The sequence below is a fragment of the Micromys minutus genome (assembly GCF_963924665.1).
Source record: "Micromys minutus genome assembly, chromosome: 1".
Taxonomy (NCBI): domain Eukaryota; kingdom Metazoa; phylum Chordata; class Mammalia; order Rodentia; family Muridae; genus Micromys; species Micromys minutus.
This window is the reverse complement of record NC_137969.1, coordinates 78107361-78131164: the sequence shown is the minus strand read 5'-3', so window position 1 is coordinate 78131164 and position 23804 is coordinate 78107361. Positions and strand designations below refer to the sequence as shown.

The 23804-nt window shown below is 40.1% G+C and overlaps 1 protein-coding gene across 1 annotated transcript; it reads right to left on the bottom strand.

Annotated features, from left to right (window-relative positions):
- LOC308427754 (flavin-containing monooxygenase 3) lies at positions 1–23219 on the bottom strand. The gene is made up of 9 exons (XM_080925958.1): positions 23170–23219; positions 21680–21817; positions 14081–14269; positions 13233–13395; positions 12366–12508; positions 9061–9260; positions 4653–5008; positions 1547–1619; positions 1–891 (listed from the first exon to the last, which is right to left on the bottom strand). The coding sequence occupies exons 2-9, from the start codon at positions 21809–21811 to the stop codon at positions 549–551; spliced, it is 1599 nt and encodes a 532-aa protein (XP_080782084.1). The 5' UTR covers positions 21812–21817; positions 23170–23219; the 3' UTR covers positions 1–548.
- Positions 23220–23804: the final 585 nt, after the last annotated feature.

The following is a 23804-nucleotide window of genomic DNA, read 5'->3' as shown; positions in this document are numbered from 1 at the left end:
CTATTTTACTGATTTTATTATCATGGAAATGAGTCAATTTGTGCTAACTTGCAGTGTGAGTCCAATTTCTATACTGTGTTTCTTAGCTAGAGAGCAAGAGATAATTGCTGGAGCATTAGGAATAAAATAAAAATGGAATATAATGGTCAAAATCTCTGCTCAACCTCAGAAAGAGTTTATAGAAGTGGCCTCAAGAAGATCATATTCTAAATGCTCTACTTTATACACTGGATATGAAGTACATCTTTCAAGCATTGTTTAAAAGAAAACAAGGAATTATGTCCAACTGTTTCAGGAGATGATTCAAGTTGTCCATAAAAATGCCATTCTTGTTACAAATTGTTAGTGGAACTTAAAGAGAAATGACTTATGCTCGCTGCAGATCAGCATGATTACGAGGCCAGAGCAAAACAGTGTCTTGCTTACTAATTAATGTCTAGGCTTCTGGCAGATGATCATGAACGGGAAAGGGTATAAAAATCTGAGTTTTCAAATAGCAAAGTTCTTGTCTGGTTATTGTCAGTGATTCCAAGAAATTCTAGAGGGAATCAGACAAGCATCAGGAAGAAAGCAGTAAGTAGAACTGGAACAGCCAGGAGCCTGAGCAAAAGGGAATACGAGCAAGGCTTCTGAACACCACTGACAACACGCGTCTTCATGGGCTTCAGGGACCGGTCCCACTGGGTTAGGATGGCGTTCCTGGCACCTGACCATTTCCCTGGCCCTACTAACCGGAACTGGTAGGGGCTGCAAGGGCCAAAGAACACTTCTATGGCCAGCCTGGGATCCCTGAGAAACAGCCATAGGATATTGGGCTTTGCTCCAATGAAGGAGGCCAGTTCATCCATGTAAACAATGTAATCCGTCTGGATGGTGGTGCTATTGCCAAACCTAGAGATGAGAGAAAAGAGACAGTCTGTCATAACCAGGCTTTGCAGGACAAGAACGGGAAAAGAACTCATGTCGTCTTATCAGGGGCAGTGGCTGTTATCCTCTTGTGTTATTGAAAAGAATATCTCATATCTCACTTGGAGATGCCCCAATACTACAGAGCAGCTGCGAACTTTTTTGCCCCTGTTAGCAAGTGGAAAATTGCCTCTTGCTCAAGAGAAGTTACTCATTCACAGTTCTTGAGGTGATTAGTGACAGAACCAGGGATAGAGCCTAGTTTTCTAGGTTCACTCTCCTAATACTGAGTAGTTGCTTTCATTAAGTATTATCTACTCATGGAAGATTTCTGGGCTAGAGAATAGAATTCTGCTTTGATCTATCTCCTTAATTACATTGAGTTCATCTTGTTTGCATGAACTTTTTGAGATGTACTGTAGAAGACAGGGATACAGTAATGATGGGATGAGGATCCTCAGTCTTATTGTTCATGCTGCATGCTGCACTTAGTAGGACATATTGCAATGGCAAGTGAGAAAAACCTCAGCTAATGATTCTTGGATGTGTTGCTGTCATTAGAGATCATTTAAGGCAAAATCAGTTTTGAATATTGACAAATTCTGATTTTTTAGATCTACCTTACACTGGTTAATCTTACCATTTGAGCTTTTTCCCCATTTTCTCATCAATATCATCCAACATGTCATTTACAGAAGGCAAAATGCAAGTTCCTGAAAAAGAAGGAAGAGCCTGGTTTATTTTCTTCTCAGTGTATTAGGAATCACATTACATTTTTATCTTAAAAGTATTTATCATTTGTGTATAAACACATGTCTGCTGTGTGTGTGTGTGTGTGTGTGTGTGTGTGTGTGTGTATGTGTGTGTGTGTGGTGTGTGTGTGTGTGTGTGTGTGTGTGTGTGTGTGTGGTGTATGCTAGCATGCACGGCATGGTATAGGTGTGTGTGGGGGGGTCACAGGACAGCTTTCAGGAGTCACTTCTCTCTTTCTACTGAGTTCTGGGAATCAAACTTAGGTTGTCAGGCGTTTGTGGCAAGTGTTCTTAGCCACCGAACCATCTTATTTCATCTGTTCTCATTTTGGCTTTGTACTGTTCAGCAAAACAAAATCTTGGGCAAATGAATAGGAGACTATTTTCAGAATGATGTAGGTAGGGGTCCTACCCTTCTCAGAAATGATCTCATCAGCATAATAAAAGTCTATTATGTAATTATCTTTGTGTCTTGGTTCTTAAAAATACCAGAAATTTAATGAAAATTAAAGAGTTATACTCTAAACTTTCACTCATATTTTAAAGAATATTTTATATAAATTGTATCTATTGTAAGTGAATTGCAATTATTTTCAGAATTCTTTTTATGTGTGTGTTTTAGACATGTGTATACCTATTTGCACATGTATGTGTTGTAATAAGATAAATAGATATGGTATATAGACAAATAGATAGATACACACAGAGAGAGAGAGATAGGGAGATAGAAATAGACCGAAGATGAGAAACACAGATATAAGAGAAAGGAGACGGAGAATGAGGTCGACCTCAAGTGTCCTTCTTTTTGGTTCTCTAACTCAGTTTTTGAGATAGGGTTTGTCTTTGAACATGGAGCTCACAGACTGTCTAGAGAAGCTGGCTGCCAAGTCCCAGGATCTCTCCTATATCTACCCACTGCTCCTAGAACTAAGGTTACAGGCATACTCTGACATCCCTGGGGTTTTTACATGGCTGCTGGGACTCTGATCTCAGGCTGTCCTGCCTTTGGGAAAAGTGCTTTACTGACTGAACTGTCTCTTTGGTCTGATTTTTTCAAGACCCAAGGAAAATTCTTTCCCTAACAACTTGGAGAACCCCCAAATCTCTTGGTGAAGAAACAAGAGTTGTTAAATGTGACTGAGATTATGGACCAATCAAATCCACCAAGGATATGGAGAATGCCGGGTGATGAGATTCAGTTTGAATGAGATTAAAATTTATCTACAAAAAGGGGATTACTCACCCCTTGCAGTGACTTATTTGATTCCTGGATTTTGTAATTTGTACAGTGTCATTAAACAGCTCTTGTCAATATGGCCTCATAGCCTTTGGAATGTGTCTTGTCCAGGGTACCAGTGAGGAAACTGGGAGCTGGTAACTGTGTTCATATGGCCACTCACTTTCACCATCGGGCTGCTTGTAACTGATCCCTTTGTCCTGGGGTTCTGATATTCCTTTTCTAGGTGCTGGGAGTCAAATGTAGGGCATTGTGCTCATCACATAGGTGCTGACCACTGAACTACATCCCTGGCCCTTACCCGTTACTCAGATTCTCCCAAAGTAAGTTGGTTTCTCAATAGCTTATTTCTTGTAAGTCCATCAGTTTCCTGTCAAATGCCCAACTTTGCATTTCCTCCTTCAAGGTTATGCTTAGAAATTCATTTATTTATTATTTGCTTTCTATCTGTGTATGCATACGTGTTTCATAGCATGTGTGTGGTGGCCAGAGGACAACTTGTAGAACTCAGTGTTTTTCTTCTACCTGGTGGGTTCCAGGTATATCAGTCTTGGCATCAAACACCAATGTCAACTGAGCCATTTTACCATGTTCAACTTTTGATTTTTTGTCTTATTTTCATTTCTCAGAGTTCAAGTTACAACTATTGTCCTTACAGAGGATTAGTGACCTTTCTTTAGCTCCAACTTCCCTGAGACAGAATCTGATATCTGAATGGCTGTTTCTGCTTTGCTGGAGCAACTTTTACCTAAGACCACCTTCAATCTCTGTCTGAACAGGCAGCTGAGACTCAGAGAGCACACTGCTGAGTAGGAATATGGTATGGGCACAGCCTGATGTCCTGCCTGGGGTGTATAGTGGCACATTCTAGGCTTTGACATGAAGGATGTGTCTAAGTCCTGCAAGTCACAGTAGGACTAGAAACCTTTGCTATGCCTTCAAAAATAAGCTCCCTTTGCAAAAACTCCTTTATCATGAAGTTTCATAATTCAAGGTTCAATCAAACTTTGCCCAATATACTTTGACAGCTCTGTCTTTTCTTCAGTATGGTTCTACTTAGCCTTATGGTCTGTGGTTGCTCACAGCTATGCCCTTCATTCAGACGTTTCTGTGGCTCTGATCCCAGCTCTATTATAAGAGGATGCTAGCTCCTTTCTTGCCTGACCCCAAACAAGTATGTTGTTTCATTTTCCCTTTGAAAGTGTGAATAACATGTACCCTCATATCTTAGGGATTAAACATTTCTCACACCCAGTACTTCCTGTCTGTAATCAACCACTGCTTGTCCTTAACCATCATAACACATTGCCAAGAAAAAAAGAGCACAGGAAAAACCATTTCCTTCCCAGAAAGTGTGTTTTCCATGGATGTAGATATCTAAGGATGGCTGGATACTGGCCTGAAACTGTCTTTCCTTATCCCACTTTCAAGCGATGTAATTCTATTAAGTTTGAAACCAAACTTTAATAAAGTTGTGATGCAGTTAGAACTCTTGGAGTTCTTGTCTAATGAAGGGACTCAGGTAATTTTGTAAGCTTCTAGGAATCACAAGTAGCAACAATCTCCTAATGATCTCTTGCTATTGCATATGGTAACCTAGTGACACATATTTCAAATTGCTTATAGAGTACAGCACCAGTGGACAGAGAGTTACAGATTCTCAAAGTTTGAAAGGTCCCTTGTAATTAGGGTTATTGCTTAGACTCTGAAAAATACTCTCTTTAGATTCCATTAATAAATACTTTTGGCCCACTTACCTCTTATTACTTGTGCTGCCCAGCGTGCCTGGAGGTCAGTTGTAGGAATGGCCGCACCCAGGGACTGGACAAGGCCAATCACTGCCATGGTTGGTTTCTCTAGTTGAGGAGGGAAGATGCCTTTGTACAGGGTGACCTCATTATTCCTGCTTTTGATGATGGAGTCATCCAGGAAGGGGTAGGCATAACCATAGCCCGTGGCAAAGATGACACAGTCGATCGCCTCAAACATGGTCCCATCTTCAAACACAGCGGAGGTCTCTGTGAACTCCTTCACATTAGGCTTGATGGACAAGGTACCGCACAGGATGCGGGCTGGGAGCTCATCATTGAACACGGGCTCTTTCCTGAGTGTTCTGTATGGAGAACAGATACTGGTCATTGTAACAGTAATGTTTCCACTTTGCCTTAGTCGCTATACAAGTTGTTAAAGAAGGAACAATATAATCAAAGGGTCTTTCCTAACTTATGGAATCTCGCTGATGCACGAGAGGAATGAAACAGACATGAGGTGTGTAGGAAGTAAGAGAAGGTGCTTTTGGTTGATTCCTTCTCATCCATATGGCTTGTTCCAAATCTCGAACTGAACTTCTATCCCCAGCTACTAGCAAAGCATTTGTCAAGAAAAGTTTTAACTTAGGTACCTGGTATCTAAAGTCTTCCCATTACTTCTTATTACCCATGAAACTGTGAGAGTTAAGTCCTCTTAAATTCCTTGTGTCTCATCTTTTTTCCCTTCTGGAATGTCAATATTATGTGTCTTAGGTCACAGGGAGATCTAAATAAAATGAAGAATGCTGTCATCTGTAGCATAGATAAAGTGCTAACAGAATTAATTTTGATTCATATTTTCCAAACTGGCCATGGTAAGATAAACATGGGTGGGTGAAAGAAAAAAATAAGGAAGCTACAGCAGGGTTTTTATAGAGTAGTGAGATGGAATCCACATGGAGGAACTGCACAACTTAGGCAAGTCAGGCACTCCTAGGAATTTAGATACAGTTAGAAGAAGGGGGAGCAGTTTAAAGCACTGGCCCTTGGAGATCTGAAAAGAGATCCTTATTTTTGGACAATAAAATCTTTATGCTTGCAGTTCTTTCTGAACTTGAATGACATGAAAGGACAGGGATTTGTTATGGTATGGCTAAGACAGCTATGAGAAGAAATGTTAGGAAGATTCCTCTGGAGATAGATCAGTTGAAACTCTGGTTGGGAAAGACTCAACTGCACTTCCTTCCCGCCACTTGTATTAAATTCATTAAATATGTCTTTAAGCATTCCAACCTCACTGTGACTGCATTTTCCAAGGCTGTTCAAATAAAGCTGACAAATCCAGTGGTTCATCTCACTTATCTTGCCGAACTTATTAGTAACTATTGGCTTAGTTGATTGTATCTTCCCTCCTGAAATACTACATATCTCCAAAGATCATCATTTTCTTACTTTCTTTTCTAATATGTCTACTCTGTGTCTGTCTGTCTGTCTCTGTCTCTCTCTCTGTCTGTCTCTGTCTCTCTCTGTGTGTGTTGCTGATGTTTCCATTCCCAGCTGACTACTGAGGAAATAATGTATACCCTAGAACTCAGCCCTTATACTCTTTGCCTTCTGCACCTACATTCATCTTTCAGGAGAAGGCATAAGTGTTTGAACCTCTTTTCTGTCTGTGTGTCTCATAGCCATTCAGCATATTTTTTCTGCATCATGGCATTTTAGTTTTGATTTGGCTAATGCTAAAACTCCGTTCGTTCCAGAAGCTTCTTTATCTCAGTAAACACTGACTATATTCTTTCTCTGGTCAAACGTTTTAAAGATACTTTTAAAGCTCTTCTTGCTATCACATTCTTTATGATGTCTATCAGAAAATCCTATGTATGTTTCTTTTCAATGAACACTGATAGTAGGCTATAATCCTGGACACCAATCTATGTCATATTGGTTTTTTGACAAATACTTTTGAAACACAATTTATTTATTTATTTATTGGTAGTTAGGATTGAAATGATGATCACCCACATACTAGGTGTGCACGCTACCCCAGTTCTGACAAAAGTGTGTGAACTGGACACTCTGAACTTCTGTCTATGCTCTGCCTTTCACTGAGTGATGATGACTGACTAGTGTAGCTCAGTACCCCCAGCACTAAATCAGACATTGCCCCTACTATTTCCAGATGTTTGGATTGTTGTTGCCTTTGGTGTAAAAGCCAGGCTCTCACAGTGCCTATAAGATTAAACAGCAACTGGATGTTTCAGTATCTCTGGTTTCTTCTCTATGCTCACTACTTCTCTCCAGGAAAAGAAGCTCACACTGCTTGTTGATTACAGCAGACCTACTCTGAAGGGAGGACCCAACTGTATCCTCTGTAACCCTCTTCTTTACATGGCCCTGCAGTTCTTTCATGCATCTCCTTTAGGGGTTTTGCTTTAAAAAGCACTCTTTCCTCTGAGACCTAATTCAAGGACCCCATTGAAAACCGTAGTGATGGCGTTTTCCATGACTCTTGCATTTTTTGTTTTACCTGACACATAGCAACATACAGCCTTCTGCTAAGCATAGTGTCTGTTGACAGCTAAGAAGAGTTTATTTCAGTAGGGTATGGCTCTGTTTGTTTTAGATGGTGATGCATCCACAAAGGCTTAACTTAGGATCTGACTAAGTAAATATTCCATTGACATTAGCTTAGCTAATTAATTTAGGTTTTGTGTCCAATGTTGGAGTCATTTTCAATGTAGTAGGCTTAAGAGAGTTGTAGAAAAAAATTAAGGAGAAAACTGGGGGTGCCGAACTTGGTTGTGGTGGGTCTTGTTCAGTAAGAGCCTTGTTTGAAGGGGTGAAAAAGAGAGTACACACAGGAAAGTTATCTTGTAAGCATCAGCTTTGATATTAAGCATGAGGTCAAAAGAACAAAAGACGGGCCCACCACCATCAGGACTTATAGCCTGGCTGCCCAGGACTGCTCTCCCTCTTGAGCCCACAGGTGAGTCCCCACTTTCTCTCCACTGACTACCAGGAAAAGACCACTGGGAATGCTCAGTGTATAGGTATCATGATGTTGCCTGGAAATGGACTATTCCAGCCTATATCTGTGCCAAGAGCTAGAGCTGGCCCACTGCCATTGGAACTCACAGCCTGCCCACAAAGAGCTGAACACCCAAGAGTGATCTTCCTTCTGAGCCCAAGGGCCCACTGGCCCACAAGAGAGACAAGCTCCAGTCAAAGACAACATAATCAACTAGCATCACAGATAACAAGATGAAAAGAGATGAGCACAAGAACCTAAGCAACAGAAACCAAAGCAACCTGGCATCATCAGAACCCAGTTCTCCAACTCAGCAAATAGTGGATATTCCAACACACCAGAAAAACAAGATTTGGACTTAAAATCATACCTCATGTTGATGGCTGATGGTCTCTAGAAGCACATGAATAATTCCCTTAAAGAAATACAGGAGAACACAGGTAAACAAGTAGAAGCCCCTAGAGAATTACAGAAAAACATGAGCAAACAGGTGAAGAAATTGAACAAAACTATCCAGGATCTAAAAATGAAAATAGAAACAATAAAGAAATCACAAAGGGAGACAACCCTGGAGATAGAAAACCTAAGAAAGAGACCAGGAGTAATAGACACAAGCATCACCAACAAAATACAAAAGATGAAAGAGAGGATCTCGGGTGCAGACGATACCATAGAAAACATTGACACAATAGTCCAAGAAAATGCAAAAAACAAAAAGCTCCAAAGCCAAAAAATATAGGAAATCCAGGACACAGTGAGAAGACCAAACCTAAGGATAATTGATGTAGAAGGAGAGGGTGATTGGGAAAAGGAGCATCTTCATGGAAACAAGAGGAAGAAGAGGGGGAATGGGAGTGGGACGAAAGGAGATAACAGTTGAAATGTAAATACAGAGAATATCCAATAATAATAATAATAATTAAAAAACAACAGACCCAGAATCATCAGATCTGTTTGTACTGTTTTTACTTCTTAGTTTTATGACTTTGGTAAGATTATTAATTCTGTTCTATATATTTTTTTTGGAAAGCAGGAGAAAAAACAGAGCCCTTTTCATACTTGTGAGGGTGCATGTCATAATACATTCCAGAGCCTAAAGGGGAGACTAGGTAAGACTGTTAATATATGAAGTTATAAAACATGTTTATTTTTGTTACTGTTACTGAGGGAACTGGTTGCTTCAGTGTTACCTAACTTTCTAGATGTACAAATCTGGTAAGGGGCATGTGTTGAAATCAGTCTTAATATTTGCAGTTCTTTCTCCTTTGATACATGAGATGTGATTACTTCATGAATACTTTTGATTTGTTTTGAGATTACACCACACACAAAAGGCTGTTGACATAGAAATCAAATTCAGCAGGCATGCCACATGTTAGTCCACATTACCCATTTAAAGGCATCAAGCCATAGTTTTCGTGCTTGAATCTTGCATTCATCTGCCTTGTGTACCACCAGTCAGAGATGGCTGTGGGTAATGTGTTCTTGAGGAACGTTTGAAATCGTGTGATCACCACCATGTCCCAAGGGTAGCCATTGTCCCAGACCCGACTCATCACCCAAGAACCACTTCTGGAGCTGATGGTGACCTGAAACAAGCAAGCAAGCAAGCAAACAAACAAACAAATAAACAAATAAACAAACCCACAGATGCTAAATTTAGTGAGTGTAGTACTCATTGGAAGATGCCTTCTACATCTCTACTTAGGAATAAGCTTGTTACTCTTGCTCTTGAGGGTTTTGTTGTTGTGGTGGTTTGTTTTCTTTTGGTTTTGCCAGGAAGAAGTAGAAATCCCTTAAAGAACCTCCCTAAATTGTTACAGAAGGCAAAAGGAAGCTAGCTTGTCTTCCTGGGAGACACTGATGCCAAGAGCATTTCCACAGGCGCTTCCTTAGGTCTAGTCTGCTTCTGCTGACTAGAACCAATTTATTTCAATCCTTAGCACAGCTGACCACCAATGTGAATTCCAGTTATATTTATCTCAGTGCTCACCCAACTACTGATGTCTATAAAACAGAAATTATTATCTCAAAATAGGTGTTGGTGTGAAATAAGGCAAGCACGATGACCAGGACACTACAGGCACAAATTTTGGCCCTCCAACCTCTAAAGGTTATGACGTAGGAAAGATTACATTAGCAATCATCTTGTTTCTTTTCTCCTAAACCAGAAAGAAATGGCATCTATCAGTTCAGGTTTGCACGAGAGTCCATTGAAAATGCTAACCTGGGCAAAATGGCTGACATCACCTAGTATATAATATACAATCAGTAAATGTCAGTTTCCTTTTCTTTCTCTTTTACTTCCTAACACAGTAGGTTTTAAGTTTCTTCTTTTTTTTCTGTTTTTAAATTATGCAATGCTATTATAAGGGAAGCTAGCTAGAGGAGAAACAGCGAACCTTGGGAGCTTCAGAGATGTGCGCTCTTCCCTCAATTTCAGCACACATGCAGATATAACTATCTCAGCACTATGGTTTATTGCACTGTTCTTAGTTCAATACCTTAAGTTATGAATGGTTACTCATGAAGAATCCATATTCTTCAACCCCCACTGAAGCCTTCGGAAAGACCACTTATGGGGACTCCAACGTTTCTTTCCTATCTCAGTTTCTGAGCTCCTCTGCTCTTGAAATCTGAAACTCTGGTTTTTTATTTTTCTTACATCTCCCACTCAGAGTTTCAGTTCCCTTGAGTCGTCTAAGCAGTTGTTGATGCCTCTGCCTTCAATTTTTTCTCCATTGGGAAAAATAGGATTTAAGGACTTTTTATGTACAGTTGAAGACGCTCACTTATGTAGGCATATTAAAGCACCCTGATGCAGTTTATCTGTTGTTGCTATTAAGAACTTCCATTTCAGCAAGGTGAGTCAGAAGTCACCAAGTACACAGTGCTGGTTCCTGCTTTCCTGCTTTGCTGTCTTTTCCCTCTTCTAAGAACACTTTCTGATACCACTTCAGCTATATGGTTCATATTTCGCTTTTAAGAATGGGTTCAGGTCCATCTCCTTGGTATGACTTCAAACTCTATTATCGCTTAGGGATTTAGTGACAAAATTATCCTTTTATCCTTCACTAGTAGTAGCTCTTCTACTGGTGTCATGCAACAAACAAACAACAACAACAATCTCCCCCAAAACTAGACATCTGCTAGGGATGCCTAGATACCTTATTAGGGACTATATTGGCCTTTTATGACACCATTAGGCATAACATCTGAAAACTGGTGTCTGCCTTTGTGCTTATGAACCCTTGAATCTTTTAGAGTGAGGGGTTAATATTTGTCTAAAGTCACACATCAAAAGGACCTTCATGACCCTCTCTCCAGCTTCCTTTAATCCTCCTTTCACATCCTTCTTATGCAGCCCCAGTGAGATGCAGCCTAGACACCTGGTGTCCGTCTCTGAGCGACCGAAGCTTCCTACTTCAAGACCTTCTACCTGGACACCTCTTGCCATATTCTGCCTTTTTGAGTTCTGGTTCTCTTCTTGTTTTTCTCCAGGGTCTTTCCCTCCACACGTGGATAGGTCGCCCCCATTAATCACATGGACTGTGTGCTTTGTTTCCTTTGTTAGCTCTTTCTACACTGATTTATACCTGAGAGCATTGACTTAATGGGTTGGAGTTCAAGAGTGAGGGTCTCCTTTGTTCTGTTCAACGTTCTTTCTCCAACTGCCATGCCAGTGCCAGGAACAATTAATACCCACAGAATGAATGCACACCTGGCATGAGCATGCAGCTCTCTGTTTCTATCAACTGAATCATGTTTTAACTCTGTAACAATCTCATTCCTAAACTGGTTCTGTTTTAATCTCTTTCATGGAGGAGGAGACCAGAAACCTAGAAGTGCAGAACCACTTGTCTTAGAGTCTTCATCCCAACTTTAACCTTACATCCACTTTAGCTTTAGAGGAATTGATCAGACACACGTGAGGTATCAAATGTCTTAAGAAGTTAGTTGGGTGGGAAGCATCACCAGTGATACCTATAAAGCCATTTCAAACCCTACTTGTTACCTAGAATGCCGAGGTATATGAAATATCACCTGGAGTTCACAAGCCATCTCGTTCCATAGGACGGCTTTCAAGTAGTAGTTTCTGTTCCTTTAAGATTGTCTATGGATTTAATGGCTGCATATGGGATGGATTGCTGATGCCAAGAAGTTCTCACTGGCAGGAACCTGGTACGGATGCCTCCTCAGAGACTCTGCCAGAGCCATACTGATACAGATGAGGAAGTTTGCAGATAATCATCAGACTGAATATGGGGACCCCAATCAAGGAGCTACAGAAAGGACTAAAGGAACTGAAAAGGTCTGTAACCCCATGGGAAGAACAACATTATCAACCCCCCCATAGCTCCCAGGGACTAAAACAACCAATGAGCACACATGAAGAGACCCATGGCTCCAGTTGCATATGTAGCAGAGGATAGCATTGTCTGGCATCAATGGGAGGAGAGGCCTTTGGTCCAAATGAAAGCTCATTTTCTCAGTGTAGGGGAATTTCGAGGCACTGAGGTGAGAATGGGTGGTTGGGAGTGGGAGCATCTCCATGGAAGTGAGGGGAGTAGGAGGGGATATGGGAAAAGGGGGACAGGGGATAACATTTAAAATGTAAATACAGAGAGTATTCAATACAAATGATAAAAATGAGAAAAAAAAAGATTGTCTGTGGAGTACATGGGATACGGTACCTGCTGAGCCACGTGGCTGAGTTCTGCAGCAATGTCACAGCCTGAGTTCCCCAAGCCAATCACCAGGACTCGTTTTCCCTTCCATAGTCCTGGTTCCTTATAGTCCCTGCTATGGAAGTATTTTCCTTTAAAACGGTTCAGCCCTGAGTAAAAAGCAGGGAGTGAATCAGTGTGATTTCTATTAAAATAAAGCAACTCTAGTGGCCATGAGATAAGACAATTTAATAATCCTAACATTTATATAAAACAGAAACATGTTTAATTTGATGGTTTGTAGATTGGGGATGGCTTAAGCCCAGAGGTACAGGTACTGCCAGCTCGGTCCCAAGTATAGTGGTACTGAAGTGTGAATGAAAACCTTTAAGAGTCGGAGACAACTGAGAAGTGATTTTGTCATTTAAGACATTGCCCTTGGAAAGGATGGTAGGGAGGGTTTAGCTAGATGAGAGCAGATGCTTTTTTACTCTCAACAAGAGCAAGCCTTGGTGTTGAATTCCTCTAGCTTCCCAGCTCACGTAGTAATCTCCACCTGCTGGAATTGACCTGTCCTTTCTCCATTTCTTTATCATGCTATGATGCAACTGGTGTGTGTGCACTCGTGTGCGTATGTGTGTGTGTGAGTGTGTCTGTGTGTGTGTGTGTGTGTGTGCATGTGTGTGTTGCAATGAAAGAATGTACTGCTAGAATGCTAGCATCATGCTGTTTAGTCTTTCTAGTGGCCATAATTATGAGGCAAATAAACTTCATTTACAATGTCTTAATTTCCATGTATTCTGTTACTAGCATCAGAAAACCCACTAAAATGGACAGCATTAGCATGTGTATTCTCGACAGATGTATAGGTGGCTTCCTAAATTGCGGCCTTACCTGGAAAGGAGTCTTTTGGTAGATGAGGATATACATGATGCCCAGAACAAATCATTATAGCATCAAAGACTGCAGTTTCTTTTTTACTTTTCTTTTCAGTGGCAACTTCCCATTTGCCAGTAGTTGAGAAATCAGGGCATTTATTTATACTGGTTACAAGTGTCTAAGGAATGCAGAGAGAAAGCCTTCTTTAATATTGTAATAGTAGATTCGTCTTAATAAAATTACTTAATTAGCAAAGTACCTCTTATGGATATTCAAAAGTCCCTTGGAAGAAATGAATACTTTAGATTACATATTTATGCATACATTAATATAGTGTATGTATTATTTTTGCCTTGTTTTTAATTATTTTTTGTTTACTGAAAATGGTTGAGCTTATGGTCTCACAAAAGTATGGCTTTCTATGCCTTGCACAAAAAGTCTCACTAATATCCATTTCTAAATGATTTGTATTATTTTCATTAAATTTCTTTGGGACATATGATTATTTAGACAATGAAGCTAATACATTTACAAACCCATGGATACCTGTATCTATTTCTTTGTTACTGAGTTGGTGCTATTCTGCTATGAGATCTGCATGTGATCATGTTTTGCATATTTCTGACAGATTCCTGAGAAAAAGACTGTTCACAAATCTACAATTGGAGAAAGTTAAAGGGGCTGGGCATGGTGGCACACACCTTTAATCCCCGCAATCAAGATGCAGAGGCAGATGGATCTCTGTGAGTTCAAGGCCAGTGTGTTCCAGGACAAACAAACGAACAAACAAATGTGGAAGTAGAGCAGGAGCCTCAGACTTCCTCATCACCATGTCTGAAGTTACTTTTCTCATAACATCTTACCTCAAACTGTATGTATTTTAGAAGGTTCTTTTCTGTGGCAAATGAAGTGATGTATTCTTGAAGCTTGCTGTTATGCATGAAGTTGGGAAAGTCATCAGGATAAGGGAAGTCTGGAAAACACATCATCTCTTTGGAAGAGTTGGTGAAGACCGATTGGTAAATGCTGGCCCTGCCCTCTTCTGTATGATCCTGTGAATGACAGTTTTAATGGAAGAAAATTGGCAAATGAGTAGATGGGTCTTGTCCATATTTAGGTCCAAATCACTGTAATAATCTGAGTTAAACTTTGCCCATAGATTAACTCTGATAAGCTAACAAATAAATATTAACATCCCCTAAACAACTGGTGCTGACCACAGAACTTTATCAAGGTCATTTAGGGTATAGAAGCATGGACTCAGTATGGTTTATTTTCTAAGGAACCTCTTCTTGGTTTACATTTACAAATTTGCAACCAGCGCTCTTACTTCTGTAACCTATGGTGATGGAGGTTTCCATAGTTCAACTTTACAGGATTTCATGTGTCACCAACTCATAAGCATCAGCAACTACAAGTTGATTTGAATTGTAAAACAGTGCTAGGTGATTGACACTGTTTACAAGATTTGTAAATGTGAGCATTAAAAAACCTAATATTTTTAAATGAATTGTAAAATTTCTACTACCTTTTTTTGAACCAAGCATATTGAATTTACGGGCATTGCCTACCCATGTTTATGTAGGTAATGGGATTTTAACTTTTAGAAATGTAGAAATGTTTGCACTAGTAAAATTAACAATTACAGCATCATGCTAAGAACTTGAGAAGGAATTAATGATGCTGAAAGAAGAAGGATCCATGAAAAATTCTCTGAATAGAGCAGACCAGGACACTGTGGTCTAGTTCTCATCTGTAGCCATACACTCTCTTGATCACTCTCTTTCTTTCTTTCTCTTGCTCTCTCACATACATACACCAAACACACACCAAACATATCAATACCAAACACACACACACACACACACACACACACACACACACACACACACACACATGCACTCACACACACACACACACTGTACTGGCTGATTTTGTGTCAACTTGACACAAGTTGGAGTTATCATAGAGAATGCAGCCTCAGTTGAGGAAATGCCCCCATGAGATCCAGCTCTAAGGCATTTTCTCAACTAGTGATTAAGGGAGGAGGACCCAGCCCATTGTGGGTGGTGCCATCCCTGGGCTGGTAGCCCTGGAATCTATAAGAAAGCAGGCTGAGCAAGTCAGGGGAAGCAAGTCAGTAAGTGACATCCCTCCATGGCCTCTGCATCAGCTCCTGCTTTCTGACCTGCTTGGGCTCCAGTCCTGACTTCCTTTGGTGATGAACATCGATATGGAAGTGTAAGATGAATAAACTCTTTTCTCCCCAGCTTGCTTCTCGGTCGGTCGTGATGTTTGTGCAGGAATAGAAACCTTGACTAAGACACACACCAAACACACACACACACACACACACACACACACACACACACACAAACACAAACACACACACCAAACACACACTCCAAACACACACACTGAACACATATCAAACACACACACATACCAAACACACACATACACACACCAAACACATACACACACACACCAAACACGTACATACATACACTACGACCACTACCACTTCCACCACCATCACAAACAACAACATCAACAAAACAACCCCAAACTAACCAACCAACCAACCATGCAAACAAACAAACAAACAAACTTCCTAACTGCAATCCAGAGTTAGATGTTACTCCTATAGAATTTGTTTTAGTTGGCTTACAGTTTCAAACATCTCTCAAGTAAGTATAGAATTTGTGTGTGCATGTGTGTGTGTGTGTGTGTGTGTGTGTAGAGGTCCACCTTAAGTGTGTGTTCCTTAAGTGCCATCCACTCATTGATAAGCCTAAGCTGGCTAGCAAGCAAGCTCCCAGAACCCTTCAGTTCTGCTTCCCAGTGCTGATACTACAAACCACTTTACTGACTGAATCATCTTTCTAGCCAAGACATTAAACTACGAGAAAAATACTGTAAAGACCATGATGAAAGAGCTGAAACTTTATTTGGCCCTCTGAAACCACCAAGGCCTACTTTGAGTGCTCTATAGGTCTAGATGAAATATCTTTTTCAGCAGCCCATAAGCAATAAATCAGTATGCTGTCTAGATTTGACTTTAAGTTTTATGATGAAAGATTAAATTACAGATCTCTATGAATGGTTGCAAGTATGTAGAGAAACATGTAAACCATTAGAAAATTCTCATTAGATTTCATGTAACTCAAAACTGATGGGTACTTGGGTCATGACCTTTGAGTAAACACTGGAATATTGCATCATGCCATTTAGTATCACTAGCAAGACTAAAATTTACTTATTTTCAAGTGGCAGGTTAGCTGTTGTGTTTGCTTCAAGAAAAGAATGTGCCCTTGAAAGGGAACCCAAGCTTTCTGTTCATGTGACTCATGCGCCTGGCTAGTCCACATGAAATTTGAGCAGGTGAAGAAATTTGAAGCTTCTAACGAGTTTAGGAAGTTTAATAGAAATGATTTAGCAAGAAAAGAGGAAGGGATTAAGGAAAAAATTAATTCATATAGAGCCTTTCAACTTGAAAAGTCCATATCTGAAACATTATGAGTACCAACATGAAGTGCAAGTAGAAAAATTTGGCTGTAGGTGGGACAAGGCTCAAGAAACATTGTAAAAAAAAAAAAAAAAAAAGAGGACAGAAAGAATATAAGGGCTAGAGTATGAGAAGGGCGCTGTGGAAAGGTGGCCTCTGGATGTGGCTGCTGCACACATTAACTCAGAGTAGGTGTGGTTAACTGAATAGGATGTGCCTAAGATCAACCACTTAAAAATTCAAACATGGACCAGGAAGGGGCTCCAAGCCCTGAAAATATTGGCAGTTTCTCTTTCTGTCTGTCTGTTTTCCTTCCTCCCTCCCTCTGTTCCTCCATTCATCCCCATCTCCCTCACTTTTCTTTCCCTTTACTCTTCCAAGCACCCCTCTACCTCTGCACCACCCCTCTTCCCCAGACCTACTCACCCTCCACTTCCCTTCAGAGAAGACCAGTCCTTCCAAGGGACAGCAACTGAATACCACATAACAAGCCATAATAAGACTAGACACAAACCCTCATACCAAGGCTGGGAAAAACAACTCAGCTGGAGGAAAAGGGTCACAGGAGCAGATGAAAGAGTCAGAGACATATCCACACCCACTGTTAGGCACCCCACAAAATACCAAACTAGCAACCATAACACATATGCATAGGACCTAGCACAGACTAGCAGGCTAGAATTATTTTTCTTATGGGATGTGGCTACTGGTATATTGCCCAAGCCCCAGTAGAGTACCCACAGCTATAAACATATAGGCAGTACTAATTGAATTCAGTTACATATATAAATACATATATTACATATATATGGCATGAGGTAGAGAAGGCAGTGTGTCTGTGAGTGGGGAGAAAACTGGAGTGAAAAAATGGGGGTGATCATGAGACATCAAGTTACACTGAATATATGTATAAAAAATTTCAAATCCTAACAAAGAATAAAAATAGTTATGTGCAGAAAATGAGCCTATAGTTATTAAACTTCCTATAAGTCAATGCAATATATTGATTAATTGTTGGGTGGGGCACTTCTTCGAAAGAGAAATTCAGCTAAACCTGTGACCTGGTCAGTAGCTTATTTACTCTGTGAGTAAGTAGTGGGGACAGTACGTCACTTTGGACTTGGATCAGGGAAGGAGTAATAACCCAACGGGCACAGAGTGTGTTGTACAAAAGAGTTACAAAGCAGCAAGCTGTCTGAATGCATAGTTTCCTACACTTGCATAATGTTTAGAGTCCCATGAAAGGTGAACAAATGTTGAGAATGTAAAATGCTGACTTTAAAAGCCAAAACCAACAAAAATGCAAAATTAATATACTTCTATGATTAGCTCCTCAAGTGAGTATTTGTCTGTGGCTGCCGACTCCCAGGGGCCCGAGTGACATATATTCCTGGCCTCATTTGTAATTTTAACCCATCTCACATTGGTGAAAGAGTTGGAGATGCTGAATAGCCAAATATGTTTTTCCTATGGCCTCTGTAACAGATTACTACAGTGTGATCAACTAGACATATGACCTTGTTCTCTTCCAGTTCTGTAGGTCAGCAATGGGAGCCCAGACACACTGTTAGCCGGGTGTGCTCACCCCAGAGGCCGTGGAGAGAAAGCACTCCTTGCCTTTTTCAGTGCATATCAGCTTTACGGTGTCAAACATATCTGCCTTCATTGCCAGGTGGATTCTACATTCATTTTCAAGATCATAAACAAAACACACCACTTTTCTCTCCTTGTACGTCTCCCTCCTATTCACAGAAGGGTACCCAACATAGCATTCCCAGACAGCTCATATAATCCAGGAAAATCTCTCCAGCTCAAGATTTATATTTTAGCCTTAGCCCCATATAGTAAGTTCTATAGATCCCAGGAACTAGGAGATGACTTAATGAGCTCATACACGCACATATGCTGGTTGGCTCCTTAGGATAAGAAGACAGTGACAAACAGCATCAAGGAACTTTAAAGTGTGTCCTATGCTGCCCTTTTCAGTCATCTTTTTATTTTGGGGTATTGTAAGAAAAAATTACATACTCAAATCTTGTAAACTGCTTTAAAAATATTTCCTCTCCTCTCCATCCCCCGCTTTTTGTCCTAATATCCCCTCCCCTCCCCTACCCCCCCTTCCCTCTCCTCCCCTCTCCTCTCTTCCCCTTGATAGGACCTCATGTATCCCAGGTTGGCCTGAAACTGCATAACTGAGAACTGTCTTTGACTTCCAGCCCCTCTTGCTTCAGCCTCCTGAATGTTGAGATAGATGTGTGAGCCACTATGACCTGGTTGATGGTGCTAGGAATTGAACCTAAGGCTTCTGAATATAGTCTGAATTGTACCAATTTGTAAACTCTATCAACTGACCCATGTGCCCAGTGTCTCATTTTTGACATTGTTATTATCGCTAGTATTATTACTATTATTTAATGTACATTTTATCATTAGTAAATAGTAAACCTGTATAAATACCAAAGAAGTATTTTAAAATAAAAATTTAAAAGATCAGTAACATTATACTGAGTAGATTATATTTAGTAATATATATAGTAACAACTAATGATATAATTAATATTATATTAATAACAACTAATGCAAAAAAAGAAATCAAGGAGGGGAATATGGAAGGGGAAGAAAGGGAGGAAAATGTGCAATTATATCATAATTTCAAAAATAAAATAAATTAAAACAAGCTAACAGACAAACAAAACCAAAAGCTACTAAGACTTGTGAGTGCATACATAATATAGAAAATTTAAATATTGTATCAGTAATGCAAAGTGTGTTGGAGGAAGCAAGAACAGAGAGATTATCTGTGTGATTCAAGTTGTTCTCAATTTAACATAGATATAACTACTTTCTACATATGTTAATACATAAGATGTGTTTTGTGATCTAAAAATAACCATATTTTTTCATCGTATATAGCCTTTTAAGTGGATGGCACTGTGCTACCTCAAGGCACTATCTCCGAAGTGCATATCTCTGTTGAGCACAGTGCCCTCCCACACTGCCAACATTGCTACTTTAATTGTGCTAACTTGTAGGCTATCACATAGAAACTATGTACATGTATGTATTGTATGACACTTACACCAGAGCATTTAGAAATTACATGTTAATGCATAATAATTGTGCATATTTTGAGGTACACTTGTGATGCTCTAGTGCAATACATATTGTTCAGATTAAGAAACTGGGTTGTCATATCCCTTGCCCTCAAGTTGTGTTTGCAGCACGTGGGTGAATCTCTTGTAGTTATTCAAAGATATGTGATTGGTTACTGCAAGCTATAGTATAGATATTACCTCAATCCTCTGGTGTTTGGGTGCCTGCTCTCTAAGCTCCCAGGGCTTCTCCATCTCTTATCTTTCCGAGCCTTTAGTACCTCTGCTGCACATTTAATTACTTAAGAACACATTTTTGTTTAACACAATGACTTCCGTTTCCATCTGTTTCACTGAAAATAATGGAGATTGTTCTTTTGAAGGTGGAGCACTCTTGTGTCCAGACTCCATACCACACATTCTTCATCTGTTCACCCACTCTCTCCTGGATTGCAGGGGTTGCATCTAGCTGCTCTTCCACCTGTATTAATAATGTCTTGGAGTTCCTTCCCCATTTTCTTCTACTTTTGTAGTTCTAGATATTAAAGTTAAGTCTTTCAACCATTATTTGTTTTATCTTTGTATGTGTGTGAGAAAGAGATGGGGGTCAAGTTTTAATCTTCTATTTGTGAATATCCAAGTTTTTTTTTCAGTGCCATTTACCAAAGATGTTATCTTTCTCCCCTTCTATAACTGATGAAATTAAAGAGAAAGATACCATGAAAGGAACTGGATTCACAATTAGTACAACACTACAAAGGAGCTGGGCATGATGTATGCTTCTAAACCCAGCACTTGGAAAGCAGAGGTAGGCCAATCTCTCTGAGTTTGAGTTCAGCTTGGTCTCCAAAGTGAGTTTCTTGTCAGCCAGGGCCAGGGCCATATAGAGAGTCCCGGTTTCAACAAACAAACAAACAAAAAGCACCAAAGCAATAATCTACTCCCCTCAAAAAATTAGAAAGAGATAAATTTAACTAAAGAAGTGAAAGACTTTTTAATAAAAATTGTAAACTCAGCTGAACGATAATAAAGAAGACATCAGCAAATGGAGAAGCCTCTGATGTTTACAGATAGGAAGAATTTACTATTAATGTTACTTTGTCCATACTACCCTCAGATTTACTGCACATTATCATGCAATCCATCAACATGCCCTAAAACAAGAGGAGAAGTCCTGAAATTCCCCCAGAAGTAAAGAAGACTGCAAATGGACATGGTAGGCTTGAAACAAACCAAACCAAACCAAACCAAACCAAATCAAACCAAACCAAACCAAACCAAAACAAACAGAAAACCAAAGCTGGAAGTGATCATATTACCTGGCTTCAAAGCCATAGAAACCAAACCAGCACATCACTGGCACAAAAGCAGAATGTCTTCCTCATCTTCCACCTTATTCTATGAGGTAGAATTTCTCACGGAACATGAGCTCATTGGCTAGACTGTCTGGCCAGATGGTAAAAGTATCATAGATGTGCACCTAATGTTTATGTCTTTTTTTGGGGGTGGGGGCATACTAACTCAGATACTCATGCTTATGGGGCCAAACACTGTGCTTACTGAGCCATCTCCCTGCCCTACCTGGCTGCTTTTGAATATGGAAGACACATCTGAATTACATAAACTTACCTGAAACTTAACTATGGATTTTTATCTACAAGTGATCTTAGTCATGATTTATTAGATTTTCTGCTAACTCCCGAGGACATTACTTCTGACTGGCTTCCATAGTTGCATTTTGTGGGATCCAATCCAGCTAGGAATCACAGCCTCCCCTAGGCAGGTACGAGCATCCTCCCTTCCCTACCTATTGTACAGATGTCCCACCCCTTCCCTGCCAGTTGCTCAGATGCCTTACTCACTGAAAATTTCCACAGGCCCCCAACATCATCACTCCTCTCAAAGCACGTGGGCTCCAGCCCCTCCTCCAGACAGCTCCTGATGGCAGCCAGGCCACTGACACCAGCTCCAATGATGGCCACTTTCCTCTTCATGGGTGCCTGTGGAGAGGTGCAGAGTCGCTTCCAGCATCATTTCTGAGAACTTATTTTGGTATTTACTTTTGGTCTAATAAGGAATTTTACTTCAGCATGCAAGGAAACATTTACAAAATAATTCAGAACACCTGTTAGCTACCAAAGCACATTTTGCACTTATCTGATTCTTGGCAAAAACAAAACAAAACAAAACAAAAAAGCTGAACAAAGTCACCCAGAATCTTGAGATCTGTGATCTGAATTACAAACACTACCTTTTGCAAACTCATGTTTTAAAAGTTTGGTTTTGAGGTGTTTATGTGGGTATGTGTGTGTGTGTCTGTGTGTGTGTGTGTGTCTATGTGTATGTGTGTGTGTAGGGGGGTAGGGCATGTCTACACATGTGCAGGAACATGTGAAAACAAAGCATATTAAGTATTTTGTTTTCAGGAAGCTCCCCAAATTCAGAGTTTCACAACTAATCTGTGCCAATACTCACCCACAGCACACATTCACCATTAAGTTATATACACACACACCTCCGTACAAACATGTTTTATGTGAAAAAGCATATGAAGATGTATGTATAGATGTGTATGGTCTCTTTGTGTGAGAGGGTTGGTTTCATGATTATCTCTGCAGATGCTTGAGTCCCTTCTATAGATGGTCTAGTATTTTTGTCTAATGCATGCAATTTTCCTGTATCCTTCATTGTATCTCTTCCTGTATCTCTGCATTATTTATAACGTGTTACTTATCACTTAAAGAATAGTATCAAAAGAGGGAATAAAAAGCCTGTGTTTAGTCAATATAGATGCAGCCCTCATAGGCCTAACTACATCATCATTGGTTCTTGGGTACTTTAATCTTCAAAGGTAACACACACACACACACACACACACACACACACACACACACACACACGTACATATGGCATCCCTGGATGCCTGTATCTATTTTTCTTGACCTAAGACTGATAACACCTATGTCTCAGTATTTCAGGAGGCCACTTACTTCCTTCTTTAACAAAAGTCAAATCATTGCCTTAAAACTACTCCTTCCCACTATTACCCATTCTCAACCTCCTTCTCTTCCAAGAGAATTATGTTTCCAATCTTTTCCTATCCCTATGTTTACTACTACCTTTTTACTCTTCTTAAGGAAAAGTCCTTAGCTCTGCAAACAAAATACTTAGATGTTGAGAATCATGTTGTATGATTCCCAGGAAAAATAAAAACCTGACAACTTACTGAATGATAATATGTTCATTCCAGCTACACTAGAAGTAGATTCATCCAACTCCTCCATGCTTCTTTCCAATCCACACACAGGACTCTCCCTCCCTCAGCCCTTTGCAATAGCTTTTTAAATTTTACCTTTTCTTTGTCTTCCTTTCTTCTCTGTGTTCAAACCCCTAGTCTTCTGGGGACTCTGAAAGAGAAAATTCTGGGCACCTTGTATGTTTGTGTGTGCAGGAGTGTCCCTGGAACAGGGAGGAGCTTCTCTTAAAGCAGTATCCCTTCATCCTGTAGCAAGTGAGAACACACCCCACTCCTCTGATGTGCTGGTCTTTGGGCCACCTCTCTGGTAACTCAGACCTGCTTCCCTCTAGCAGCATTAGTAACCTCCAGGTCCACTCCTTTGTCCTTGCTTTAGTGGTGGAAACCTCTTGAGTTTGCTGAGGCACTGGATTCTATTTCTTTATGTATAATCCTAAAGTTTACCTTAATTTTTTAACTTGTAAGTCTTTTGTGGTGGCCCATGTGGCCTTCTAAATCCTATTAAAACTAATCACAATTTGAGGTATGCCAGTAGCAAAGATGGTATTTCTGTTCTATGAAAAACAAAGAAACAAAACCATCCAAACAAACAAACAAAAAGAAACAAAACAAGACAGAAAATATCCTAGGCTTACTAGTGACAGATATAACAAGTAGGTGAGATCTGGTCATGGGCTTCCCCCTAATTTAGAAATACTGTATTATTAAGGTGAATCACACTGAGTGTGCTG

Coding starts and splice junctions, on each gene's coding strand:
- LOC308427754 (XM_080925958.1), bottom strand. CDS start 21,811: ATGAAGAGGAAAGTGGCCATCATTGGAGCTGGTGTCAGTGGCCTGGCT. Junction 13,396..14,080: donor TAAAATACATACAGTTTGAG/GTAAGATGTTAT, acceptor TGCATTCCTTAG/ACACTTGTAACCAGTATAAA. Junction 5,009..9,060: donor GGCTTGATGCCTTTAAATGG/GTAATGTGGACT, acceptor TTCTCCATACAG/AACACTCAGGAAAGAGCCCG.